The 27,169-nt window shown below is 37.5% G+C and overlaps 6 protein-coding genes across 6 annotated transcripts; 4 read left to right on the forward strand and 2 right to left on the reverse strand.

Annotated features, from left to right (window-relative positions):
• The first annotated feature begins 3,024 nt into the window (after positions 1–3,024).
• On the forward strand, positions 3,025–4,423 carry LOC110761192 (F-box family protein). Its single transcript, XM_021963617.2, has one exon. It carries the CDS (start codon positions 3,095–3,097, stop codon positions 4,154–4,156), a length of 1,062 nt encoding a protein of 353 aa, XP_021819309.1. The 5' UTR covers positions 3,025–3,094; the 3' UTR covers positions 4,157–4,423.
• Positions 4,424–5,723: 1,300 nt separating this feature from the next.
• LOC110761444 (small RNA-binding protein 11, chloroplastic) lies at positions 5,724–7,641 on the reverse strand. The gene is made up of 4 exons (XM_021963916.2): positions 7,357–7,641; positions 6,561–6,629; positions 6,352–6,458; positions 5,724–6,265 (listed from the first exon to the last, which is right to left on the reverse strand). The coding sequence occupies exons 1-4, from the start codon at positions 7,469–7,471 to the stop codon at positions 6,158–6,160; spliced, it is 399 nt and encodes a 132-aa protein (XP_021819608.1). The 5' UTR covers positions 7,472–7,641; the 3' UTR covers positions 5,724–6,157.
• Positions 7,642–8,062: 421 nt separating this feature from the next.
• Positions 8,063–12,772, reverse strand: DCP1 (decapping 1). The gene is made up of 8 exons (XM_021963905.2): positions 12,442–12,772; positions 12,235–12,275; positions 11,962–12,011; positions 10,983–11,127; positions 10,521–10,577; positions 10,024–10,144; positions 8,774–9,256; positions 8,063–8,562 (listed from the first exon to the last, which is right to left on the reverse strand). The coding sequence occupies exons 1-8, from the start codon at positions 12,598–12,600 to the stop codon at positions 8,506–8,508; spliced, it is 1,113 nt and encodes a 370-aa protein (XP_021819597.2). The 5' UTR covers positions 12,601–12,772; the 3' UTR covers positions 8,063–8,505.
• A 3,925-nt stretch (positions 12,773–16,697) lies between these two features.
• On the forward strand, positions 16,698–17,629 carry LOC110761033 (uncharacterized). Its single transcript, XM_021963412.2, has 3 exons — positions 16,698–16,973; positions 17,097–17,276; positions 17,366–17,629. Exons 1-3 carry the CDS (start codon positions 16,698–16,700, stop codon positions 17,624–17,626), a joined length of 717 nt encoding a protein of 238 aa, XP_021819104.2. The 3' UTR covers positions 17,627–17,629.
• Positions 17,630–18,340: 711 nt separating this feature from the next.
• On the forward strand, positions 18,341–20,814 carry LOC110761316 (putative F-box/FBD/LRR-repeat protein At4g03220). The gene is made up of 3 exons (XM_088256154.1): positions 18,341–19,697; positions 19,969–20,151; positions 20,341–20,814. Exons 1-3 carry the CDS (start codon positions 18,657–18,659, stop codon positions 20,596–20,598), a joined length of 1,482 nt encoding a protein of 493 aa, XP_088112280.1. The 5' UTR covers positions 18,341–18,656; the 3' UTR covers positions 20,599–20,814.
• A 2,624-nt stretch (positions 20,815–23,438) lies between these two features.
• Positions 23,439–25,623, forward strand: LOC110761584 (uncharacterized). Its single transcript, XM_021964079.2, has one exon. It carries the CDS (start codon positions 23,547–23,549, stop codon positions 25,188–25,190), a length of 1,644 nt encoding a protein of 547 aa, XP_021819771.2. The 5' UTR covers positions 23,439–23,546; the 3' UTR covers positions 25,191–25,623.
• The last annotated feature ends 1,546 nt before the right edge of the window (positions 25,624–27,169 follow it).

Consider the following 27,169-nt stretch of genomic DNA (forward strand, 5'->3'; position numbering starts at 1 on the left):
CAATTTAATCCCAATGTGATTTCATAATAAAATATCATTATTTTTGAAAGATTGTATGAAATATTAATATAATTATGGCATGTTTATTAATTTGTAATTAGGAGAGGATGAACTGAATTGAGGAGGAGTCAGAATCTGGACTCTCATTGAAGTTATTTACTAATCTATCTGGAATCAGGGGTAGGAATTGTATTGATTACTTATAAGTTGTTTACTAAATTTTCATGAATTGTAATTGAAACTAGTTTGATTACTAAAATACCCTTGTTATTGGGTTAAAGTATATAACAAATTTTAAATTTTAAAAATTGTATGAGGATATAATGGGTAAAAAATATAGATTCTTGATGGGGTAGTTTTCCAGGAATTAGAATACCACCTCCCATCCAATAGTTTAATTCCTCCAAAATCAGGAATTGTGTGGGCTCCACTTGCATTTTCATTCCTTTATGTGAAGTAAAAACAAGAGTAATTTGTAATCGAAATCCAACTTTCTTATTTTGATTACGATTACAAATTAGTAAACATATACCATTAAAGAAGCTTTATATGCTCTCATCAAAGCATACATGTACTCGAAAAAATTATTATGCATGACGGTAATTAACACCGCATGCGCATAGTGCGGTGTTACAAGTTGTACGGAAAATTTATCTTTGTGTTTGTGCTACTCAAAGTGCAAATCATACTATCATAATCATAGTTTGTTTACCCCAACAAAAGAGTACGAGAAAGATGAAAGAAAACGAAGGGCACTCTCTTATAAAATAAAGATGGAGAAAGATCCTCCAATTTCTTTCATTTGTTTAGCATCTCTTGCTATTTATTTCATTTATAGAATCGTTTAGAGAATCTAAAGTTCTAATTATAGCAACCCTATCAATTTGGTCATCAATTAGGAAACATTTTTTCCATCCTTCATTGTTTTTTGAAAAAATTTCTTGACTACACCAGAGCTACTGTTCTCGAAAGCAATGGAGGCACCTAATTCAAGTAAATTCGGTTTAAAAAAATCCACTTTTATTATCAAACAATATGTAACCCTAGCACCCCTCTGAAAAGGACTTGTGCATAATTGAGGTTTTGAACTCAGTACTGCCCTAACTCTATTCGACAATTCCTTAAAGCATGTTTCTCACCTAATTTCAATTTAATAATAAAAAACGGATAAATTATTCCCTAAAAACAACTAGGATAATTGGGTGATGTTAACCTGCCTACAGCTATCAAATTATTATATTCGGTGTATAATAGTATGGAATATACAAATCAATCAGAGTCTGGGTTTTAAAAAATTAATCTACATGTCGAGCCTATCAATTTCAAAGGACGAAACTTATGAAAATATACGACTGCGACATTCATTTTATCATGACATTGATCTTTCTATTTAAGAAAAATTAGTGGGGTTAAGTATGACTCCTTTGCTTTATTAAGATAAGGCTTATTATCACAAAAGGTTCCTAAGGTTTACGAAATTATCAGATTGCATCCTTAATGTTTTTTTGTGTCATTGGTGGTCCTCAAGGTTAGTATGTGTGATCACAAATGGTCCCTACCGTTAGGTTCTGTCAAAAACTCCGTTAGTTTGCTAATGTGGCAAATATATATATCACAAAACATCCCTGAGGTTTACACACCTATCACAAATGGTCCCTGCAATTTATTTTTAATTTTTTAAATTTAAAATTCATAAAATTTTGGTTTTCTTTTTCTAAATCTTATGAATTTTAAATTATTTTAAAATATATATTGTATTTTAAATACACAAGACATTATATTATTTTAGATGTGGGCTCCACATATAAGCCACATCAACAAACTAATGGAGTTTTTAAAAAATAATTTAAAATTCATAAAATTTAAAAATGAAAAAAACCAAGGGTTTATGGTTTATAAATGGTCCTCAAGGTTAAAATCCTTATATAAATGGTTTTTTCATTTTTAAATTTTATGAATTTTAAATTATTTTAAAAAAACTTCATTAGTTTATTGGTGTGGCATATATGTGGAGCTCACATCTTCAAAAATATAGTGTCATATGTATTTAAAATATAATATATAAAAAGAAAACCAAAATTTTATGAATTTTAAATTAAAAAATTAAAAAATTTCGCAGGGACCATTTGTGATAGATGTGTAAACCTCAGGGATGTTTTGTGATATGTATGTATGCCACATCAGCAAACTAACGGAGTTTTTGACGGAACCTAACGGCAGGGACCATTTGTGATCACACATACTAACCTTGAGGACCACGAGTGACACAAAAAAACATTAAGGATGCAATCTGATAGTTTCATAAACCTTAGGGACCTTTTGTGATAATAAGCCTTAAGATAATCCATGTAACGTCATGTCCATCTCATTGGCTTGGATCTTCAACCGTCTTTGAAGGCTACCCCAATTGGTGTTGTTAACTTACAAGGACAGTCTAAAATTCCACTCGTGAGTTGTGAGAAGAGGGAACTCATGCTCTTCCTCTCTCGATTCGAACCCGATGTGTGCCCTAGTCACCTTAAGCTCTAGATATACATTATCAAGCTTTATGTATTATATTGAAAGGGATTGAACTCTCGATGTATTGACATAAGCATTAGAGAGTGAAGGGAAGAAAAGTTTATTAAGCATACCAAACAAAGAGTTTGATAAGATTTTACCATTAAAGGTTGAACTTAAATATTTTTCATAAATTAATTACGACGACATAGATAAGGAGGCGCATGTGAGTATTGTTCTTAATTTATACCTAGTAAATGGCCACCAACCTACAAACCCATTACATGCAATGCAAGTTTAGGTAAATCCTTTAAATTGAGTGCTAGTTTATTTTAAATATTTAAAATTTAAAAAAAAAAATTGAGTGCAACTTTGCATTTTCGAAGTCAAAGCAAGTGTACAATGAATACCGACTATGCAGTCAAACATGAAGTACGAAAAAAAAATGGCAATCTCGTAATTAAACGACAATTGAAGGGCAATCAATAACAAACTAGATTCTTGACTTCAGCTTTGTCTCTCCTTACCACATTCCTATATAAATCCCAAAATACGAAACCTCTCTTCAGTGTGTGCCCCAAAATATCAGTCACACATGGCTTGCTCCTCCTCCTCCTCCTCCCAACTACCATCGCCATCCACCACCGTCGATGAAACCAGCCCCGCGTCAATCTCCACCGTACATCCGGACATAATCCAGACCCATATCCTCACCCGCCTCGACGGCCCCACGCTCGCCTCCGCCGCCTCCACCTCCTCACAACTCCACGCCCTCGCCTCTCACCAACCCCTCTGGGCCAACATCTGCCACTCCACGTGGCCCTCCACTTCCACGCCACGAGTCCGCCAAGTCATCTCCACTTTCCCCGACGGCGCCTTCTCCTTCTTTTCCGACTCCTTCCCGCTCCTCACCAACCTGGACACCGCCGCAACAACTCTCGCGCTGAATCACGATCAGCACGGCCCGTGTGAATTAATCTCGGCCGTCGATATCTACCACCGCGACAAGCTCATTCTGAGCAAGGTCGTCGAGACGGAGACCGTGACCGGGTGGTTCCAGTGCTCGCCGTTCCGGATTGACCTGCTGGACCCCAAGGACGTGGTCCCCACCCAAATAAAGTACCCGGCGGGCCAGGAATCCGACACGTGTCGCGACCTCGGGGACGATCTGACCCTCAGCTGGATTCTGATCGACCCGATCGGACGGCGGGCGATGAACCTCTCGAGCCACAGGGCGGTGTCGGTGCAGCGGCACTGGCTGAGCGGGGAGGTGCACGCGCGGTTCGCGTCGATTCTTCCCGGGGAGAAGGGGTCGGCGTCGGAGCACGTGCAGTGCGGGATATTGGTCACGTGCGGGGGGTCAGAGGGAGGGGAGCTACAGGTGAGGGAGGTGAGCTTGCAGGTGGAGGACATGGATGGAATGCATTTGAACGGGAGGAAGGGTTTGGTAATTTTGCAGAGGGCGTTGGAGGGCAGAAAGGGAAGAAAGAAGAGCAGGAGAGAAGAGGAGGGAAGAAAGAGATACGAAGAGTATTTAGCGAGGAAGAAGGAAAGGAAAGAGAAGAAGCTGAGGACAGAAGGGACATTAGATACTTTGTGTGTGGCTTTTGGGGTATTGGGGTTTTTCGTCTTTTGGTTATTTATTCTATGCAGATAAAACTCAAATTCTTCTTCTTCTTTTTTTCCTGTTATTTTCTTTCAGCGGTTTAGAAGAAGCATCTTGATAGGAAAAAATATATATATATATATATAGAAACAAAAAAAGTGTTCATAGCTTTATTTCTCATAAAGAATATAGATGTAAAAGGGATGAGGCTGACACTCACACGACACGGTTTATGTTGTATCATGTATCAAAATGAATCATGTTGTATTTGTGTCTTATTGTGTTTAAGCAAGATATCAAGTATTCAAATTCGATCAATCGAATTATTATTGTTAGATGTAGACACATTGTGGATCATGTTTGAGAAATATTTTGTGTCACGGAAAATAGTAATTTTAAAAGAAATTTAACTAATACACAAAATGAATTATATTGTATTGTGTCTAAGCAAGATATCATGTATTCAAATTCGATAAATTAATTTATTGTTGGATGTAGACTCATCGTGGATCATGTTAGAAAAATATTCGTGTCACCAAATATAGCAACTTTAAGAGCAACTTCACTAATGCCCAAAATGATTATGTTGTATTATGTCCAAGCAAGATATCGTGTACTCAAATTTGATGAATCGTATTATTGTTAGATGTAGACTTATCATATGGATCATGTCAGAAAAATATCTCGTGTCACGAAAACATAGTAACATGAAAAGAAATTTCACTAAACTTCACTAATACACAAAATGAATTGTGTTGTATTATGTCCAAGCAAGGTATCGTTTACTCAAATTTGATGAATCGTACTATTGTTAGATATAGGCCTATCATGTGGTTCATGTTAGAAAAATATATTGTGTCACGAAAAAATAGTAACATGAAAAGAAATTTAACTAATACACAAACTACCAAATCAGGTTTTTTTTTTTTCTCCTTCTCTATCAATATTCCCAAAAAAGAAAGAAAGAAGAAAATGAGACGTAGATAAACAGTATATCTCACTTGTGAAGCAAAGCATATGAAGACATCAAAAAAGGCAAAACGACTCGCTCCACTAACTAATTAGTAACTACTACCTACTTGGGCATACAATTAAATTAAATTGAAATATGTTGTGTCGAGTCCTAGAAAGTGCCATGACATGAGAGCGTGACTGCTTTCTGACGCGACAAGAAGCCACCAAGAAAACCGGTTTTGGGCGGTGGTTGTTAATTCTCGGGGAAATGATTTAAGGAGGAGGAGAAGTGGTGATAAGTCTCTCTCAACTCTCTCATGTCTCATGTGTGTTTACGGTTTGTCTTTTGGGTTTTTTTTTTTAATTTTAATTTTATAATGGAGGCCTTTTTTTAATTATTTTTTTTTAAAAGCAAAGCTGTTTTTGTGGGTCTGAATTTGGGTTATTGTTTAGATGGGTCTCCCTAGCAGTTAACAGCCCAAGACGTAGGAAGAAAGTTTTATTTTAGGCATGCTGCTCTGCTTCTATTGTTTGTGGCACAAGTATGTGTAATCAGAGACAGAGAGAAACTTCCATGTAACGGGTTTATATCCTTCTCTCTGTCTCTCTCATCACATGACAACGACCCACTTCTTGTATGTGCAATGATATGGCCATTTAGTCATGGAAAATGAAATATTTTCTGCACTCTACATCAAAGCAATGAAATTTCAGTGTATGTATCCAACATAAGGAATTACAAGCATCAAAAAAGGAAGGCAAAAGAATGAAGAACATGAATAGGGTAAACAAATATTTGAAATGCATGCTTACATAAACAAAAGCAACACATACATGTTCACATATTAGCTAAGCCCATCCATCATTCTTTGTCCTTACCAAAATGTGTAGTGATTTTGGTATGTTTGCCAAAGTCCCATCAATTCATCCAATGCAAAATTCCATATGTTCTTGCTTTGTAATACCCTGCTATGCTTCTAAATTGTTTTTGAGAATAGGATAATACAGCAAACTCAGATGAAGTTGATTTTCCTTTCTTCAGGCATTTCATTCTTCCTGCAAGTGCCTCCCACTAAGTTAAATGTTTATATAAGTAGATCAGCTGTCCTTTATCGGATCCGGAGGTCCTCTTGCAATTGGCATTCCACCACCATAATTGGCTTTCGGCTTTGCATAGTCCACAAAGATCACACGTCCATTCAGTGCCTGCCGGTATTTTAAATCTGTTATTTTGGGATACCTAAGATCAAAAGAATCAAATGGATAAAGGAATACAGAAGACAAGGATTTACCTTTCCATTCATCTCCTCTAGGGCTTTGTGGGCTTCATCTTCTGAAGCAAAGGTCACAAACCCAAATCCTTTTGATCTGTCAGAAACTCTGTCTGTTACAATTTGAGCTGCCACAGAAAAAAAAGGGTTTAAGCACCAAATGACAGAATTTAATCAGTTCAGAGATAGTTGCCTTAGTCTTCTTGCATGTGAAATATCCCACAAGTCACCTTCAATCACTTGACCATACTGAGAGAATGCTTCAGATAACCCCTTATCATTGGTGTAAAATGACAGTCCTACAAAATGGAGAGAAAAAGAAATCTACAAAGTGAAGGAAGAAACAATAATAACCCCTATTGAAAAAGTTAAGAAGATGGCAATAAGAACAACTATGAACTCATGTCATAACATGAAAATTTGGATGAGGGATCATTCTTTTTGCTAGCTTGAGCAAAACTAAAGCAAAAAAAATCTTTTCTCAAACAAGCTTTACAGGTCAAATCATACAAGAACAAATTATCTCATGCAGAGAGTACAGAGTCAGAGAAGTAAGAAGTCATTCCCATAACTTCTCATAGAATAACACCATGATTGCTACTTAAAATTCACCATTCTGATGAGAAATGTTTGAATGTTTGAAGTACATAACGAACTGTTAAACGATATGTTTTCTTATAAACCGTGAGATTAGCTTGAAACAAAGTATGTGTATGTTTTTTTTAAGTGTGCGCTCACTCTGTTTCATTATATAATTTTTTTTTTCTTGTGGGTAAATAACACTGAATAAGCATATCTCTATCTCTAACAGGCATTACTTCAAACACTTTGTCAGCCTAGTTCAATTAATCATATATCACCACCAACGTTAGCCAAAAGATCATCTTTTTTCTTCTTCTATTCCGTGTTACGTGGAACAGAAAAGCCAAGTGGATTAATTTCAATTTTTAGGTATTATATCTAATAAAGAAGAACAGATGATCAGAAATGGTAACAAAGCAGAGAGAGAGAGAGAGAGTATATTACCGCCAACGAAAAGCTTAGTAGTTAATCCCCGGCAAGAGATTAGAAGAGCGGGAGGAATAAGGGAGGAATATGATAAACTAGGGCTTGACCTCACCAGTCTTCTAAGCATCGCCATTACTATGATACTCTGGTTCTGGTACCACTCTTGTCTTACCAGAGAGAGAGAGAGAGAGAGAAGGAAGAAGAGGAAGGAGGCGGGGAGGCGGCTGGTGCTTTCTGAAACTAACTAATTTTAACGTTTACAGGGCTATTGGGTGGGCTGGATCCAAGCGACAGAAGAACCTGAAACCAAAAGAAGAAAGCTCTATAATCTTATAAACGACGTCGTTTTTGTGTTCTCGATTTCGAGAGGCTGATTTGTAAAGAAAGCTTTTACAACATTCGTTCACATTGCAATTGTAGAGAGAGATAACGACATTCGTGCACATTGCACATCGATATACCATCATCAGACACCATCCGCATGAGGGCACCATGGTTACATTCTACCTTGTGTCTCACAAGAAACACTTGCACAGTGCTGTTGCAGTGCAGCACCCTCTCACATCCGGGGGTGGTATCACATATCAGCCCACTGTGGGATAGGGTGCTTCAATCCGGCAGGACTACCGATGAACTCGTGTCTCACAGTAAGATAGAAGGGATGGCCAGTCTAAGGGAATTAAAAAGGATATGGAAGAAAAAGGTTATTCATGTATACTCTGTGTACCTGCTAAGCAGCAATAAAATAAATAAAATAAATCCATAATCACGACGTTTTCACATAAGTTTGAATACAACTAATACAACCAAACCTCCTAAAGAACCAAAATTACTCCTCCAAATTAAACATTGGAAATAAAAAGAGCAAAAAAAAAAAAAAAAAAACTCAACTAAGTGTTACAAACATTAAATTCCAGGGGGAGATACATATGGATTAACAAACAGGCCAAGTGAGTGCCACCCTTGCAACCTCCCAAGTCAGTAATTCCTCACGAAAGTTGACAAGCTCAGAGCGGAGACAAGTTTTGGCGGATGTTACCCCTAAGCTGTTGTGCTGCCATTATTCTTGAGGACCAAAGTAGAATAACTATATACAGAACTTATTCTACATGATTTTGTACTCATATCAAATTTGCAGAGGAGGACCCCACTGGTTCCACTAAGTTATCATGTATGGTGCACTTTCAGCAATGCTTGGTATAACATGTCGATGAATTGGTCGTCCTAACAGAATAACAACGCACGAGTCAGCCAATAATTGAATAACTTTACATTGAGGATGCTTATAACGTCGGAGGCCAAATGTACAATACACGTCAAACATATTATCACTTCAAGATGCATCTATAGTTGACACACCGACTTCTTTTCTTGCTAGAAATTGATAACATATATACACGATAATACCTGAACAAGAGACAAAAGATAAAAATACCTGAACCAGCATCAGCAGTGCTTCGCGAACTTTTTCTCTGTTAATAAGAGGCCCGTCACTGGGAGCCAGAGGAGCAGAATTAGGAGTTAAAGATGGTGGGGGAGTTGGTGGTGGAAAGGGTTGAAGCATTGGAGTACCATAAGGGCGTTGCAGATTCAGGGGAGGATGAAGTGCAGCGGCAGTTGGCACAGCTGAAGCAATAGGTGGTATAATTAATGAAGATGAGGAAGCAGGGAGAGGGAAGAAAGAAGAGGGCTTTATAAGATTAGTGACTCGATTGTTGCTGGTGGTTAGATCAGAGGGGACATGCTGGGGGGTTGGCGTAGATGGGACTGAAAGGGAAAGGGGTGGTGGTTGTGGAGTTGGTGCAGGAGGTGAAACAGCACTGGGTGCATAGGAAGACGCTGGAACAGTTCCAGCAGAATGATAGGACTGTCTTGAATTTGTTGGGTTTGTAGTATTACCTCCAATATTCATAGCTGCCTGCAGTAAAATTAGGGGAAAATATGTTCAGCCCTCATTGGAAACAAGCTACAGCGATTAAAGAGATACTGAGTAAGGACAACACACAACACAAAACTACATCAGTCAAGTTTCTTAGAATACTTCTATCCCAGAAAAAAAGAAGAAGAAAGGGTTTTTATAGAAACATTTTAGCCAAAACACTATGATCTGTAAAAACTAAAGCATCAGAAATAAGCTTTTCTTCATCTCCTGCACCTCCTTGTATCTCTAATACTTATAATTTCAATGTCCATTCTCTAACTTAATCTTACACCCACACTCTGTCTATTATTGGTATTGCTTCTGAATCATATTTTCATTATCCAGGCCTAAGAAAGAGAAAAACAAAATGTCCTCAAGCTACAAAGAAGTTCAAAGCATTGCTAAATGTTTGGTATTTTCTAGGAACAATGGATATCTCAGAGGATAAGGATTGGAATTAAGTTCAGTCAACTGCAGAACCAATAGATTTTAGTGAGGGGCAAATAGCTCAGACTTAGGGTGAACTTCATCCGGACATGCCCAGTACCAAACAATGAGTTCTTTAGGCAATGCCTATGAACTAGAGAATTTGGCATTCTTGAAATAAATTTAAAAGCATTTCAACCATAGGATTAAATACATATTTACAGATGATGCATAACGAAAATGAACCACAGTTCTCAACTTCAAAAGTTCTAGATGACACAAAAATAAGCAGATTGCCACCACATTCTCTGGGAAAGCCACCATGTATAAAATCATACCAGGTAGTTCACAAAGGAAGAATCTTCAGGGGCATCAGTGGCAGTAGAGGCATTCAAAGATGGCTCCAGTGGCCCCTCCATGACCAACATGGATGGGACTGCTTCAAGTTCCTCAAACTCACTACAATGTAACATGCAGAATGAAAATTAGATGTAACCCAACTAAGGATGCATCTCCTGATATGGCAGATAAGACAAAGCTTGAAACATAGAAATTTAGAAACTACATGACCTTGATAAGAAAAGAGAAACCATACCAAAGAAGTTATCTAACAGAGAGATATTACCCCTCCTATCACATTTCCATTTTAGGGAAATATATTACAAAAGTTATTTAACATCACACCAATTCATGCATAAGCTAAAATTATACGGCTAAAATTGAAGAAAAAAATTCTGAATCTAACACGGAAAGTAAATAGAAAATGTATAATGCAATTGGAACTATGACCATTCCAGTTTCAATACTTATACAAGGGGGAAATTGGGGGAATAACCTTTTGCTTGAAGCTACTTTGGACTTTGGAGGAACCTTTGAGTATGCATTAAGGATCCTGCGAAAAAGAAAAAAACATTAGAACACAAATTTGTAAATGTGGCTTATTTACATCACCATAGCTGCATGCAGACACTGATCTACATATCCAGTAATTTCAAATCACCATTTTACTGCTTTAGATCCCATGCTATGCTATGTGTTTGTATGCATATCATATGCAGGCATCTGGCACACATGTATATTCTATATGTATAATTCCTAAAGTTGCTAATGTCAAACTCCTGTAACTGCAAATCTCATGCGCAAGTATTAACCAAAAAAATAAATAAATCCTTTATGTGGTATTACCATCCTGCAAATCAACCATGTGCAATTGGATGTTTTTAACTCATAGTAAACTAACAACAAACAGTTTACAAACAAATTGGGAAGTATAAAAAGGATAAGAAAGATATTGCACCTAGTAAAGAGATTTGCAACTTCCTCACATTCACGGGGGTTATAAAACCAAATTCCATTAACTTCTTGGGCTGCATTCCTATACAACAAATATGGAACTTGAACTTCATACTCAAAATCTCCCAAGAGATTCTCCACTAGGTTATCTGTACAATATAAAACCACTTATTAATGTAAAATTAATGCATAGTTGTATGTAAATGCACGCACAACATATTTTACAAACATAACTAGAGGAGATATTGTAAGAAGATAGCATGTACACAATTTCCTAATAAGAATACGCTCATAAACGAAAGAATATGACCTTATGAAAAGAAAAAACACTCATTTAAATAAAAAAAAACTATCTAGAAATTTAACCACTTAGTTCCATTTTCTTTTCTGGGATAAGAAACAAAGTTTAGATCCTAGTTCATAGGTTAGACAAGAAGCTAAAAGTAGATTTCTTGTGACAGGCAACCAGTTACCTCTGAACTTTCACTCTCAAATCATTGTTTCTCAGACTGATTTTATTTTCTGTGGAACTTAAAAAACAAGCTCCATCTTTTATCAACTTTGTGACACTTTTGACTTTACATTGATCTATTTCTCAAATTTGCATGAACATGAATATCATGTCACTTTGAAGAGACCAAACATCCCAAGCTTCTCATCAACTGATATGAATCAATCTTGAGAATTATCCATAGATCAGTGACGTGCTTGAACCATAAGTTTCGCTTATTTATATATTTTTGAGGAAGCACAATAAACCATTTATTTTTATTTCTTATCTTCGCTTAAAAGACTGTCCAAAGAAACATTTAATCACAGCAGAGTAAACGGTAATGATGATTGATACAAACAGTAGCAAACCAGCAACTCAGATAAAGATTTTACCATGGTGGTAAAATGCACTACAATACTGTGATACCAAATGGAAATCAATAAAGAGCATACCTAAAATATAAACTACAGTGAACAGTAAGAATCGGTACCTGTATTACGCCGATTCATTACAATGAACTGGAACCGTGGTTGAGTATTCCTTAACAATACAAAAGTATCAATATTAGGTAAGTCAACTATCATTATGAATAAACCAAAAACTCGTTCCTTGATAATACAACAGGTTTAAGACTAGGTGAGCCAATTATCAATAAATAAACAAAACCCATAGAAAAATTCACTCAAAATTTTGAAGAAACAAAATGCAAGAAGCTTACAAGCCAAACAGATACAAAGCAATCACCCAAAAAAGAATTATTTACCTTTTAACAACAAAGAGAGACCCTTCAACATCCTTGCGACTCTGCAAAAACCCAAACATATTTTGAAAACTATTAGATATTAATGTAACCAGTAGAAAAAGTCAACTATTAATTTGGTTTAATTCTGAAAACCCTTGCATCTTCTTATGTTTCACTTAATTTTCTCGGCAACCAAACGGAGAAGTGAAATACGATTGAGAAACGAACCCATTGATTGCTCTCGATGTTGAATTCGTAGAAGGTTACATGCGCGGCCGTAATCAGAATCTCTTCGATGAAGGGATCGATTCTCTGCAGCACCGTGAGATTGAGCATTTTGGTGCTTTGCTGATCGAGATTTGGCATCAATTTCCCCGTCTGAGACATTTTTGATTGGCGGAGAACAACCTTAAACCCTAGAGGTGATTTCCCTTTGAATTTTCCGTTTTATTTTCCCGGGAAAGTTACAGAAGCTACGGGAATGGAGAGAGAGAAGGGGGATAGAGAGAGAGAGAGAGAGAGAGAGGGGGGGTAAGCGTGTGATGGAAGAACACTGTTCCAATGGAGTTACACAGATTTGCTGCGCTTACTTATTATTATCAAATTACAATAATGTCCTCACCATCTCGGCTATGTTGTGGGCTTCGAGGCCCATTTTGTCAGACACATGCGGACCATAGTCCAACGTCTCCAAAAAGACTCAGACCCAAAAAGACAACAGAAAAAATAAAAATAAAAGTCTAGTGATCGCGGCTGGATTCTTAATGCAGTAAGGTGTAATGTTGAAGAGCTTGATCTTCATTTCTCCGATGGTGTGACCCTTGCGTTGCCATCCTGTGTCTTTCTTTCTCAGTCTTTGCGCTCTTTGTCAGTGCGATTGAATGGGGTTATTCTTGAAGCCGATGTATTTTGCAATTTGAATTGTTTCAAAGGTGAACTATGTACTTCACATAATCTTGCTATGCTGCAAGCCTGCAAGTTCACCATCTACATATTTTATTTGTCCGAAAGTGTTCTAAGTTTAGAAATCTGATCATTTAGTTAATATAATGATGTAGATTCTGAGATATTAGGTTTTTTTATTATTATGGGGTGTATGTTCTTGTGGCTTTCTATTTAAGAATACCTGTGTGTATTATTGAAAATTGTAAGAAATATGTGTATTAAATATGAAAAATATGTACGTAACTGTACAATATGTGTATTGTATGTTTACTTTTTTAAAATGTGTATTTTACCGAGTCTTTAAGACGTGTATTGAAAACGAAAGTATTATTAAAAAATACATACGTATGTTTATAATACGAGTATTAAATGGGAAAAGGCTAAATTCTTTATATTGGTAATAACTCTGGAAAAGTAAAAAATTAAAATGGGACAATAAAAATTCGGATAATGCTCTAAACTACTCTTATCGTAAACAAAAATAATCGGGGAAAAAAAGGAGGAAAAAAAAAAGGGATGCCAGTATACATTAAAAAGGTTTAGCCGTGCGGCTATACTCTTTATTTTATTTTTAAAAAGAACCCAGTATAGCCGTGCGGCTATCCTATTTATTACAAAAAAGAAAGGAAAAAAAAAGGACCGCCTAGCGCCTAGGCGGCTAGGCTGCCCTTTTTATTTTTTAAATTACAAGTACAGCCGGCAGCTATACTATTAATTTTAAAAACTGAAAACCCCAGTATAGCTGACCGGCTATACGTTTTGAATATTACAAAGAGCCGCGCGGCTTTGTATATATTATAGTTACGACATATAGCTGACCGGCTATACTGTTTGTTACAAAAAAGAAAGGAAAAAAATAGGATCCGCCTAGGCGGCCCTTTTTATTTTTTAAATTACGGGTACAGCCGACCGGCTATACTATTAATTTTAAAAAATAAAAACACCAGTATAGCCAAACGGCTATACGGTTTGAATATTACAAAGAGCCGCGCGCTTATTTATAAGAAAGGGTTATTTGCAGCAATGGTCCCTCAACTATACCCGTAGTTACACTTTGGTCCCTCAATTCAATTATTAGTTGCAGGGGTCACTCAACTCTATGTTTCGTTGCACTGGCAGTCCTTCCGTCAAGTCCGTTAGTTTTTTCTGTTTAAAATGATGACGTGGCAAGCGTATGTGAGAATCTCATAGATTCGTGAGGGGCAAATCTGACTTTTCAACCAAATCCCACCGTTATCCCAAGGCACCTCTCCAACCAAATCCAACCCTGCCATTGTAAGAAAAGAGATCGAATGAAAGCTCTGGATCAAATTACTCACTTTATCGCTTGGATCCAACATTTTCTATCTGCTATCTTGAAGATCTAAGACAAACCCAGATGAGAACGAATGAAACACCAAACTGGGTCTTCACCAATTAGACCAATTTGTTTAAGCTCAAGTAGGAGTCTGAAGGGCCTCAGAAAACCCTAGTTGTTCAAAAACAGAGCGATCAGAAAAAAACAGATCAATCAGAGGCTTGTGCCAAAGATTGAAGGAAGATAGTAGCCACAAATCAGAGGACAAGATCAAAGAGAGCTATAGCTTACCTAACCAGAACCCAAAAAGACCCAAAGAAAAAAGAGAGAGAAAAACAGAGCGGCTGTGGTTAACGAAAGCAATGGAGCTCTATGGTGATTGCGAGAGAGAGAGTGTCTCTCTGAGTGTGTGCGAGAGAGAGAGAGAGAGAGAGAGAGAGTAGTGCGCAATCTGCAGTTTTCAATTTGGGGGTTTGTTTCACTCCTGACACCTGACAAATTCTCCACCGTCAGATTCCATCTCAACAAGCACAGATTCAATTTGGGGGTTTGTTCAAGGGGGTTTGGTTGATTTCCTGTCATCTTTTATTGTCATCTTTTTTCCTTCAACTACCCCGAGTGGCTTCGCCTACCCCCTCACCCTCTCTCCCTCTCCGACCTCGCTTTCCACCATGTAAGAATCGTACAGTTTACAAGTTTCAATTTTGTTTGTATTCGCCGTCGTCTATGCCAGGGAGCTGAGAGACAGAGAGTTACAATGAGGATGGGTTTGTGGCTAGGCATGGGGCGGAGAAGGTTTGGAGGTACGGTGTGGTGGCTGGGATGAGGGGGGGCTTGGGAGGTAGGTGATTTGGGTTTTTGGTTATTTATTATTTGATTCTTGTGGATGAATTTCCGAATTTACCCTCACTTTTGACAGAAAATTTAACAGATTTGACGGAAGGACAGCTGGTGCAACGAAACACAAAGTTGAGTGACCCCTGCAACTAATAATTGAATTGAGGGACCAAAGTGTAACTACGGGTATAGTTGAGGGACCATTGCTGCGAATAACCCTATAAGAAAAATAAAAATAAAAATCCCCAGTATAGCCGCATGGCTATACGATTTATATATATTATAATTACAAAGTATAGCCGCTTGGGTATACTATTTATTACAAAAAAGAAAGGAAAAAAGAGGACCCGCCTAGCGCCTAGGCGCCTAGCCGGCCCTTTTTATTTTTTAAATTACGAGTATAGCCGCTCGGCTATACGATTAATTTTAAAAAATAAAAACCCAGCCGAACGGCTATACGCTTTGAGTATTACAAAGAGTCGCGCGGCTTATTTATAAATATAAATAAAAATAAAAATCCCCAGTATAGCTGCCCGGCTATACTATTTATATTATACTAGTTATTGTAACAGCTCCTCCTAAACTTTGGGTTGATGAGTTAACTCTTAACTAACTATTACTGTTATCTTGCACTTTGGAAAAAAAAATGAAAACACAGGTTCTTTATCTCTTTCATGAAAAACATGCTGGCGTGTTTCAAAGAAGGTTCCATGAAAAACATATATTTTCAGTCAAGTCAAGTGGCTTTGGTATAGAATAATGAAGCTGCAAAACCTTGCTTTCCTTCATCAGCTTGAAAGTTACGGAGTCTGTCTTTAAATGTTGTCGATGCTTTTGCAGTTTACTTTAGAGGTGCGGCTTCAATCTTTGTGGGGGGATGGCAGTTTTTGGAGGTTTTTGCAGAGGTTAGGGAGACGGCATGAGTCCTTAGGTCGCGTGGTCTGCTTTTATTATTATGATTTTTATTATTCTTTGTTTCTTTTGAGTGTTGTTGGTTTTGTTTTGTTTTTGTTTTCTTGGTGAAAATTGGGTTTGGGCTTCTTGGCGGCAGTTTGTAATTTATTGGATTTTCGAGACGTATTTGGTGTGTTGTAAATGGGGTCTGGGTTGGTTTTTTTATATAATTTGGGTCCCTATATTGGGCCCGAAAGTGAAGCTTCTTAATTTATAGGCCCAACTAGGTCAATGCCATTATATAAAGAAACTTAAGCGCATCAACAATAATACCTACACAACTCTTTCTAACGACCAATTTTTAACTTAGACGAGAGGTTTTTTCAATGGATCTCATGTTCTTGCAAATGCATTAAGAAGTTAAATCTTTATTCTATTAGAGGGACAGAATATCACCCTTGAAAGTTCGTCTTTAGAACACCTTCATGTTTCGATTTTTCGTGACCTTAATATGTCTTGTGAGAAGCTTGAAACTATAGAAATAAATCGAGGGCCCGAACGCCATCGAGCAACAAGCAGCAATTCACTGAAGATTTTTGCTCCCAATCTTAAAAACTTGCAATGGATAGGCAGTCCGTGGAGTAGCCAAAATCTGGGAAAACTAATGAGTTTGGAAAAAGTTGAGCTTTTTTTAAAGCCTCGGCCAAATGAAATTGACAATGTATTTGAAGCTCTTTGTAGTATATGCTGGGCAAGAGTTCTTAGTATAAGCGAGGACACCGTTAAGGTAAAACTCTACCCTTCAGACCCTTGGTAAAAACAAGATATTTTTTGAATCATTTGAAAGAATAAAAAAATCGTAGGTTCTTTTCCTCTCTCTGTCTAAGATTTTTTCTTGACAAACATGCAGGCCCTTTTCAAGGAAGGTTCCATGGCAGCACCAATATTAGATAATATTTGTAACTTGAGGATACATTGTACGACCTTGGAAGATGACCTTGTTCCGGCAGTTGTCTCTCTTCTTAGAGGAATGCCTAATTTGAATAGTTTGTCCATAAGGACTGTGAAAGGGCCTTGGAATCCCGAACCAGTAAGTGAAGTATATGTTGCCTACTGATCTTGTGATAAATTTGGCAAGCTATTTATTAATTAATTTGTTGCCTTTTTGTATGTTTTCAGTCAAGTGGCTTTGATACGGAATATTGGAAACTGCAAAACCTTGCTTTCCTTCATCAGCTTCAAGAAGTAACCGTACAGTATTCCGGCCACGGGTCTAATGAAATCGAGTTTTCAACGTATATCCTGGAGAATGCTCAAAATTTGAAGAAAATTGCCATTTTTCTTGGCAGCAAAGATGAGCAATCAAAAGCTGCAGCAGGGATGGTGAGTAGGAACAGGATGATTTCTACTGCCACAATTATCATTCGGAGGAGGGAATAATCTTTGATATTTTTACAAGACTTTATGTGTACCTTGAAAGGATATTTCTGTATATTTATGAGATAATATCTCCTTGCAATTTACTTCAGTCTCAAATCTAATTTGTCTTGCAAGGAACAAAAATGAATAATTTGAGAAACGAAAATTAATAGAATACAAACATTATTTTAAATAACGAAAAAAAGCTTTCACCTAAATTATTTAGAGATATTTAGTTATATACCCATTCTTAGCATTAGTGATATAGATAAATTCTACACCATTCAATTTTTATAAACAAACCCAATTTTTTTTATAAAAATGACAGCTGTCCCTATTGAATTTAATTTTGATTATTAAATTACTTTGATGCCCTATTGAGTGTTTTGGGTTTTTTTTAATGAGGTTTTGAGATTGAGCTTGTTTTAAGAAATTGATGGTAGTTTTATAATTTATAGGAAGCTTGAAGCTTTATTTATGAGGTTTTGAGATTTGGCTTGTTTTAAGAAATTGATGGTAGTTTTGTAATTTATAAGAAGATCGAAGCCTATTTGTTATATTCTAAATGGGCTTTGGCTTTGGGCCATATTAGGTATAATAGTGAATGTCCCAATTATTTATTTACTTACTTTTAAAGCCGTAAACTTTTCTGATAAAAAGGTTGGGCTTGATCTTCTCTTTGAATTGTAGATGGAAGCCCAACCTAACATCCACTCCCTCCCTCGTACTGGTATAACTGCTATAAAACCCCCAAATTAAAAAAATTAGGGCTCCGTCTGCCAATCCCAATCCATCAAAGTCGAGAATCTGGAGGAACTATGTTGGCTCGAAAATGCTCCTACAAGCTACAGCAACAGTAAGCTCCAATTCTGTTGGGTACCAGACTGGTACGTACTCAGTATACTCGCGACTACTTTTCTTCATTTTGGTTCAGTATCTAAAAATCACAAGTTATTGAATGTATTAGTGTTCAATTGCCCTTGAATTGTAGTATAAATTAAAAACCCAACTTCTCTTGCAAAACCCAAAAGCCACAAGTTAGTTTAGCTTCATGGAACACAAGAATAAGTTAAGGGCTACTGCAAGTTGTGAAGGTGGAAGAGTTCATACTGAGAGCTTGGTGAACAGATTCAGTAATCTTCCACTGGAAGTTGCCCATCACATTCTTTCGTTCCTTGATATAGAAGAGCTCACTCGTTTCAGTTGTGGGTCCAAAGGATGCAGGGAGCTTTCTCTGTCATCTCCGTCGTTGAATTTTTGTTTTTCATCGGAGGATACGTCCACATGTGAGCTTAGGGTTAAGCTGTTGAACTCATTGGATAGGTTCTTGTTTCATCGTCGGGATAATAAGATACAGTCGTTTTATCTTTTTTGGGATGGTCTAGAGGAGGGCAATTACGAACCATGCTACTTATATAGTAATGAGAATTTTCGAATCATCACATGGATCCACAATGCAGTGAGGTGTAATGTTGAAGTGCTTTGTCTTGACATCTTGTTATATGATTTTGAGGAGGAAGGGTTAGCATTTCCATCTTGCGTCTTTCTTTCCACATCGTTGAGGTCTCTAAATGTGGTGCAAATGAAGGGCATCATTATTAAAACGCCCCAATCTGCCTTTTCCTCTAATCTCAATTGCTTGGAGTTGGGAGAGCTTGATATAGAAGATGAGGCGTTTTTCAAATGGATCTCATGTTCCTGCAAATGCATCAAGCAATTAACTGTTGCCGGAGTTCGAAATATAAAAAGCATCACCATCGAAAGCCCGTCTTTGGAAAGATTTAATTTTTGTGATCCTTATGGGTCTCAAATCTGCCATCTTAAAATCTCAGGTGAGAAACTTGAAAGCATAAGGATCGATTGGGGATTTTTTTTATCCGGTGACCACTCATTAAATATTTTTGCTCCAAATCTAAATTTTTTGCGTTGGGTTGGGAATGTCATGAATCACCCAAACCTTGGAGAATTAGAATGTTTGGAAGAAGCATATATTTTTCTGGATCCTAAAGTAGATGAATTTGAAAACGTATTTGAGGCTCTTTGCAGTGTACGCAGGGTTGGAGTTCTTGGTCTAAATGAAGCAACCGTTAAGGTAAAGAGAATCAGTTCCCTCTATCCCTCTAGACTCAATTTCTATTTTGTTGCAAAAACTAGAGCAATTTGAACTAATTTGTAACTCTGTCCTTGTTTCGGGATAGTAGGAGTAGCAAATATTTGTTTCTTACATTTCAGAATTGTTTGGAACTTTGCATGATGGCATTGCTTTGAATAAAAGATAATATTTATGCCTTAAAGGTTTTGTTAAAAAGAATGACAAGTAGTTTGAGAAACGTGATATAGGTTTTACCATTATAACATTGCAGGCTCTGTACGGGGAAGGATCCATTCCAGCTCAATTCGATGATATCTGGTGTTTGACTCTGAATACTCGGAGCATTAGTGACGATCTCGTCCCATCAATGGTCTCGCTTTTAAGAGGAATGCCCAATTTGTGTACTTTACACATAAAGAATGATTCACTTATTTATGCTCTTAAATCTGATGACGTAAGTCAAAGTCTCTCTCTCTCTCTCTCTCTATATATATATATGCGTGTATATATTATATACATCGTTTCAAGAATCAGGAGCATAATTATCATGCTATTAAAGTAATGTAGATTTCCTTTCTGTGTTCTTTGTTTTGGTTTTTGGAAATTTTCAATTGAGTTGCTTGTTTTCTTCTTGCTTTTCCAGGTCCAGGTCCAGGCATCTGGGTTTGATATGGAATACTGGAAGCTGCAAAATCTGGATTTTATTTATCAGTTGGAGGAGGTTACCATAAAGCTTACCGAAGGGTCCAATGGAATTGAGTTTGCAAGGTACATACTCGAGCATGCCGAGGCCCTGGAGAAAATGAACATAATTTATTCACCCAAGCAATCTGATGTTATAAAGAAGCTAAATGAGAGTAAGATAATTTCCGATGCCACACTTACCTTCCAGGAAAAGTAAGATGAATCCATTTTGATAGATCCATTTTGGGAATTTAGGATACATGTTCAATGGCTATTGTCAGTCAATGTAGTGATATCGCTATGTTGATACTGTTTGTTCCTTATGTTCAATGACTCATTAAGCTGAGAAGAGTATGGGGCCTCTTGTTTTGAGATGTGACATGAGTAATGGGGGATGATTGGGTTTTTTTCTTGTGAAGGTCTGTGCTCCAGAATTTCTTGCTCAAACAATATAGTTTTTCAACTTTGCTCTTTATGTAAATCAAAATTACGAAAAAGCTATATTCAAAATTTTTACTTTCTCTTTCTCTGTAATCATATTTTACCTGTATTTAGTCAATTTACAAATGGGTATAATATAATAGAGTTTTTCATGAGTTATTTACACTAACACCCTGAGGTTTTTGGCTTCTTCACAAAACTCATTGAGCTTTTAGAAATAATAAGAACACCCCCTGACGTTTTAAATTATTTTTACAAAACTCATTTTCATTTATTTTTCATTCAAAGATTGATGATTTTAAACAAACAAAAATTCACCAAATGACAAAGTTGGCCTATGAGATTAGATGGCATATACTTCATTGAGAATAATTTTTTCATTTGCATTAGTGTTTTTTCAATGAAATCATCAATTTTAATACAAACAATCAACGAAAAAGGGTTTTGTGAAAACAAACTGAAACCTTAAGTGGTATTCGTGTAATTTTTGAGACCTGAGGGGGTTTTATGAAAACACAAGAAACCTCAGAAATATTAATGTAAATAACTCTTTTTCATATTTTTGAGACCGGGGATGCAAGTTTTCAGCATTAAATGGAGCTTCTTTACAGCCGAAGCTGAAAGCAAGTTTTCTGATGATCATTTTCGAGTGATCGGCTGGATTCTTAATGCAGTAAGGTGTAATGTTGAAGAGCTTGATCTTCATTTCTCTGATGGTGTGACCCTTGCGTTGCCATCCTGTGTCTTTCTTTCTCAATCTTTGCGCTCTTTGTCAGTGCGATTGAATGGGGTTATTCTTGAAGCCGATGTATTTTGCAATTTGAATTGTTTAAAAGGTGAACTATGTACTTCACATAATCTTGCTATGCTGTAAGCCTGCAAGTTCACCGTGTACATATTTTATTTGTCGGAAAGTGTTCTAAGTTTAAAAATCTGATAATTAAGTTAATATAATGATGTAGATTCTGAGATATTAGTATTTTTTATTATTATGGGGTGTATGTTCTTGTTGTCTTTCTATTTAAGAATACCTGTGTGTATTATTGAAAATTTTGTAAAAAAAATGTATTAAACATGAAAAATACGTACGTAAGTGTACAATATGTGTATTGTATGTTTACTTTTTTTTAAATGTGCATTTTACCGAGTCTTTAAGACATATATTGAAAACGGAAGTATTATTGAAAAATACGTACGTACGTGTATAATACGAGTATTAAATGGGAAAAAGCTAAATTCTTTATATTGGTAATAACTTTGGAAAAGTAAAAAATCAAAATGGGACAATAAAAATTCGGATAATGCTCTAAAATACTCTTATCGTAAACAAAAATAATCGGGGATAAAAATAAAGGGATGACAGTATACATTAAAAGCGTATAGCCGTGCAGCTATACTCTTTATTTTATTTTTAAAAAAGAACCCAGTATAGCCGCGCGGCTATACTATTTGTATATATTATAGAGTACAGCCGCGCGGCTATACTATTAATTTTAAAAAATAAAAACCCCAGTATAGCCGAACGGCTATACGCTTTGAATATTACAAAGAGCCACGCGGCTTATTTATTTAAAAAAAATTATTACTCTTAACTAACTATTACTGTTATCTTGCACTTTGGAAAAAAATGTAAACACAGGTTCTTTTCCTCTTTCATGAAAAACATGCTGGCGTGTTTCAAGAAAGGTTCCATGAAAAACATATATTTTCAGTAAAGACAAGTGGCTTTGGTATAGAATAATGAAGCCGCAAAACCTTGCTTTCCTTCATCAGCTTGAAAGTTACGGAGTCTGTCTTTAAATGTTGTCGATGCTTATTGAAGAAGTGCTAAACCTAACTTTTTAAGTTAAGACCACAATCATCGTGCCACTTTGTTTAAATTGGTATTCAATGGAAAATTCAACAAACTCATATCTAAATTTATGAAAATCGTACACCCAAACCCTATCATGGTGCCATTTTTTTAAAATTTACTACATAGAACCTCCCGAATTTGGAGAGTCGTTTCAAATCGGTATCCCAACTTCAAAAATCCATATCCAAATTCACAAAAACCTTACACTTCAACCCTTCTGTTAGCAACTTTTAAGAATTATGTTAAATACTAATGTTAAGACCACACTCTTTAGTTTTTTGTGCACAGAATAGGATGAGAAAATCAGGACATATATTTGGTAGGAAATTAATGCTGAGATTGTTGATTTTGGGGTTCAAATATCCTCTCTTCTTCTTCACAAAACCCTCAATCAACTGTATGATATCTTACTCAAAAAAGTAAATTCAAACACTATGATTCTTTTTAAAAATATGAGTTTTCAAATAGAAATTTTACGATCTAAAAACTTGTTTGATATTCCCATTTTTAAAAATGGGCTTACCAAATGGGTTTTTTCGGATTTGAACTTCAAATATGTTTTTGAGTTTATAAAATTGGATTCAAGTAGGATACCGAACATGACCTTACTTACCCATACCATTTTTATTTTTTTCTGTAACAAAGTAGGGTTCAGATTGTTGTAAATTTTTTTTTTTCCAAATACAATAAGAAAAATAAATAAATAGAACTGATTATGTATGGAATGGTTTTAATTGTTTAGGATTCTCAAACCGAAAAAAATCCTAAATCCAAGGGAGCTGCTGGTTCTATGTTTAATTGGAGGCCTCATTGAAGTGTAGCACAAGAAACAAACTCTATCACTTGGGTTCTGAAAGCTCCAGTTGAAGATGAAGAAACCAGTGCAAGTCTATATCACTTCGGTTCTGAAAGCATGCCGCCGGAGGAACTATCTCGATGCCATGGGCAATACTTCTACTTCTCCTGCTCCTGCAACTCGAACAACTCTTATAATGGCGCCTCTATCCGACAGCTCCATGGCCAACAAGCTCTACCCCTCCCGCGGCAACCCCTGCCTTGATCTGTTTTACAACGCCGAACGAAACGACGCCTACCCCGTTCATTCCCTCCAGTATCTGAACCAACTGCTGCCTGCGGCATGGGCCCACAATCCCACAACCACCATCAAGCTCATCTGCAACCTACTAGACCGCCGTCCTCCCCGTTGCAAAAACTACAAAAAGGGCTTCGACACGGCAGCGTTTTGGCTCCACCACAACCACCCCAAGACCCTGGCCTGCAACCTCCCGTCCATCGCCGGCTCCTTCGGCAGTTTAGAAACCGCTCTGGATATTCTATCCCTGATCCTACAACGCCATGACCGCCGCCTCCATCTCTCTGTCCACTCAGAGGACGGAACAACCACCGGGGTCCCTCGGAGGAGACAGAAGTTCCTCGCCTACCTCGACAGGTACCAGAGCGACCCGGATTATCGGTTCTTACACGACCGTGTTTCGGATATTTTCGCAGATTGCTTGAAGTTCGACATACAAAACTTCAACAAACACCATCAGCAACAGCAGCAGAGTATCAATGACGGCGATGAGGGCGAGACGTCTGCTGAGTGCTTGGAGATAACCTCGGCAGCGAAGTTGTGTCCTGACTTCGACTCCCCCTTCAACCACGCCACCTTGCTCTGTGAGAGCATCGCCAAGAAGGTTTTCCTGCGAGAATCGTACCCGGAGTACCAAGGCATTGAGGAGGCGGATTACACCGACAGAGTCCGGCAGCGGCTGAGGGAGGAGGTTTTGGTGCCCTTGGGGAAGGCCTTGATGAGCCCCGACTATTCCACACTTGTGAACCGGTGGGGTTATAATCCGGAACCCGAGCCCAAGCCCAAGACCTGTGCGGTGGAGAAGTATTTGGAGAAAGTGAAAGCAGCAGCCGCCGCCGGCGAGTCGAAGATTAAGGCTTGTGCTTTGCTTCCACATCACATAGCACGCTATGTGAAGAAGGAGGATTTCGGCGAAGTGGCCGAGCTTCAGTGGAAGGCAATGGTGGAGCACATGAAAAAGCAGGGCAAGTTCAAAAACTGCTTGGCTGTATATGACAACTGGTTATGCTTAAAGGCAGACTGCGGAGATAAAAAAGTGGCGAGGGGGGCGGCTTTGGCAGTGATGATCTCTGAGCTGAGTGAAGAGCCATGGAAAGGAAAGTTGATGAATTGCAGTGTAAATACGCGGCTGCATTCGTTAAAAGGCCTCGATAATCTCAAGGCCAAGCTGGAGTTGGCGGGGAGGATGGAGATGGAGTACGATGAGCGGGGGGTTGATTTTGAGAAGGTGTTTGATTTGGTTTTGGAGGTTGCAGTGAAGAATGATTTGAAGCCGGAGCAGATGATCAGGAGGTTGGTCGTGTTCTCTAGCGAGAATGGCTTTGATGGGTGCTGGAAGACAGAGTATGAGGAGATACACAGAAAGTTCAAGGACAAAGGGTACGGCGATGTGGTGCCACAGATTGTGTTTGGAATTTGAGAAGGTGTTCGACTGATGCAGATGTAGCATCTGCACAGCAGGAAGGGCTGGAGATGTTGAGTGGCTTCAATGACAATTTGGTCAGGTCCTTCTTGGACAATGACGGCAAAATTAAATTTGGCCCTTACCATGTCATGGAAGCAGCCATCTCTTACCCCAGATATAAAAATCTAGTGGTTGTGGACTAAATCTCTAATCATCATCATCATGGTATGTTTTAATTTAGTTGCTTCATATAGCTTAGACTAGCTAGACTTTTAGTTTGTGTGAATTGGGTAGAGGTGCGCCCGGTGCCCTTGATTTTATTCAAGACGTCCTTATAGTCAAGTTTCGTGCCCCCATTGTCGAGGTTTGATTCATAGACCGTATAGAAGTTCGAAAATTCAGTTCTTCTGGAGGAGACTTTGGAGAATTGGAATAAAACTAATGGCAACAGATGTTTAATCTTTAATATAAGTTGAAAATTGAAGAGACAAGGAAAAGAAAAACCAGTTGACAAAAGGATGCATGTAGAGAAAGAACAGTAAATTCAATTACAATTATTTTTCCACTTGCATTAGACAAAGTAAATTACTTGAACTACAACCAAATTCACACAACAATTGAAAAAGCACTTATGCAGAAAAGCACCAAAACAGAATCACAAACAGCGTTCACAGTTATTTGAAGAGCTTTTCCCCTTCCATATCTTCTCTCAGTGCTTTCGGAGAGCCACAGCAGACAGCAGAATCAAGAACATGAAGGACACAACAGTAACAAACGAAGCCACCACAGCTCATATAACTTTCAGACAGAAATCACCAAACTGGTTGCAGATGGCAAGCCAATTGGAGCTTGAATTGCCATTGAGTAGACTCAAGGTATGTTACGTAGCTAAATTGTCAATATGGCACCACGCATTTAAATAAATAGTTCATTTAATCAAACAAATCAAATTGACGGTCTATAACATGCAAGAGCACAAAATAAAAAATAAAAAGATTTTTGGTATACATAAGTATTCATTGAGGGGTTTGTCAAGAAGAATGAGCTAATGACATGTTGGAGGAGCACAAAAGGGTTCTAGGGAAAAGAAACTGCCAAAGAATTGGAGGCCAAGTAAGGTTGACTGATTGAGTGGAGCACAAGAAACAAAATCCACAAATTCATTGAAATAAATAATAACAGTCTCGCTAAGCTAAGGGAGGGGCTTGGATATCGGGATTTCGTGAATTTAGAAGGATTGAAGAGAAGTTGTGTCTGCGTGAATTAGCTAAAGTTTATATGGAAGAATTTATTGTTGCCATTGTCGCTACTGTTACCTTTGATGTTGCTGTTGTCGTTGTTGCCGTCGTTGATATTGTTGCCATTGTCGCTACTGTTACCTTTGATGTTGCTGTTGTCGTTGTTGCCGTCGTTGATATTGCCTTACCTACTACCGTGCTCATAGAGTTTGTATTCTGCCTTACCTACTGCCATGCTCACAAGGTTTCTGTGCTCTGCCTTACCTGCTACCGTGCTCACAGGGTTTCTGTGTTCTGTCTTATCTATTGCCGTGCTCACAGAGTTTCTGTGTTCTGTCTTACCTACTGCCGTGCTCACAGGGTGTCTGTGTTCTGCCTTATCTACTGCTGTGCTCACAGGGTTTCTGTGTTATACTTTTATGTGTTCTTCTATGTGCCTTGTTTGTTAGGGTTTGCTCGTGTTTCCCCTGCGAACTTTGCTTTAGTTTGTCACTTGTTTCACTCGTGGTTGACGAAAAGACCTTCTCTACAATTGGTGCTTCTCAAGTATGGTGTTCTGCGACTCGCTTGTCAAGTTGGGCAGGGAGAGTGTTGGCGAGTCCTTACTTAGTTAGGATTTTAGTTACTTACATATTTGTCTAGTCCAATTATAATTAAGATTTATTTCCTATTGTAATTTAGATTTATTTTCTATTGTAATTTGGATTTATTTCCTATTTTATTTAGGGTTGTACTTCTTTATAAATACCTCCATAT

Source organism: Prunus avium, chromosome 7 (assembly GCF_965620075.1).
Source record: "Prunus avium chromosome 7, drPruAviu1.hap1.1, whole genome shotgun sequence".
NCBI classification, from domain to species: domain Eukaryota; kingdom Viridiplantae; phylum Streptophyta; class Magnoliopsida; order Rosales; family Rosaceae; genus Prunus; species Prunus avium.

What these genes read in the sequence shown, in the direction of transcription:
- LOC110761316 (XM_088256154.1), top strand. Translation starts at nt 18,657, where the DNA reads ATGGAACACAAGAATAAGTTAAGGGCTACTGCAAGTTGTGAAGGTGGA. An exon ending in TAAATGAAGCAACCGTTAAG is followed by an intron (nt 19,698 to 19,968) that starts GTAAAGAGAATC and finishes ATAACATTGCAG; the next exon opens with GCTCTGTACGGGGAAGGATC. An exon ending in ATGCTCTTAAATCTGATGAC is followed by an intron (nt 20,152 to 20,340) that starts GTAAGTCAAAGT and finishes TTGCTTTTCCAG; the next exon opens with GTCCAGGTCCAGGCATCTGG.
- LOC110761033 (XM_021963412.2), top strand. Translation starts at nt 16,698, where the DNA reads ATGTCTTGTGAGAAGCTTGAAACTATAGAAATAAATCGAGGGCCCGAA. An exon ending in TAAGCGAGGACACCGTTAAG is followed by an intron (nt 16,974 to 17,096) that starts GTAAAACTCTAC and finishes ACAAACATGCAG; the next exon opens with GCCCTTTTCAAGGAAGGTTC. An exon ending in GGCCTTGGAATCCCGAACCA is followed by an intron (nt 17,277 to 17,365) that starts GTAAGTGAAGTA and finishes GTATGTTTTCAG; the next exon opens with TCAAGTGGCTTTGATACGGA.
- LOC110761584 (XM_021964079.2), top strand. Translation starts at nt 23,547, where the DNA reads ATGAAGAAACCAGTGCAAGTCTATATCACTTCGGTTCTGAAAGCATGC.
- LOC110761444 (XM_021963916.2), bottom strand. Translation starts at nt 7,471, where the DNA reads ATGGCGATGCTTAGAAGACTGGTGAGGTCAAGCCCTAGTTTATCATAT. An exon ending in TACTAAGCTTTTCGTTGGCG is followed by an intron (nt 6,630 to 7,356) that starts GTAATATACTCT and finishes TCCATTTTGTAG; the next exon opens with GACTGTCATTTTACACCAAT. An exon ending in TAGAGGAGATGAATGGAAAG is followed by an intron (nt 6,266 to 6,351) that starts GTAAATCCTTGT and finishes AAATACCGGCAG; the next exon opens with GCACTGAATGGACGTGTGAT.
- DCP1 (XM_021963905.2), bottom strand. Translation starts at nt 12,600, where the DNA reads ATGTCTCAGACGGGGAAATTGATGCCAAATCTCGATCAGCAAAGCACC. An exon ending in GTTGCAAATCTCTTTACTAG is followed by an intron (nt 10,578 to 10,982) that starts GTGCAATATCTT and finishes TCTTTTTCGCAG; the next exon opens with GATCCTTAATGCATACTCAA. An exon ending in CTTCCTTTGTGAACTACCTG is followed by an intron (nt 9,257 to 10,023) that starts GTATGATTTTAT and finishes ATTTTACTGCAG; the next exon opens with GCAGCTATGAATATTGGAGG.
- LOC110761192 (XM_021963617.2), top strand. Translation starts at nt 3,095, where the DNA reads ATGGCTTGCTCCTCCTCCTCCTCCTCCCAACTACCATCGCCATCCACC.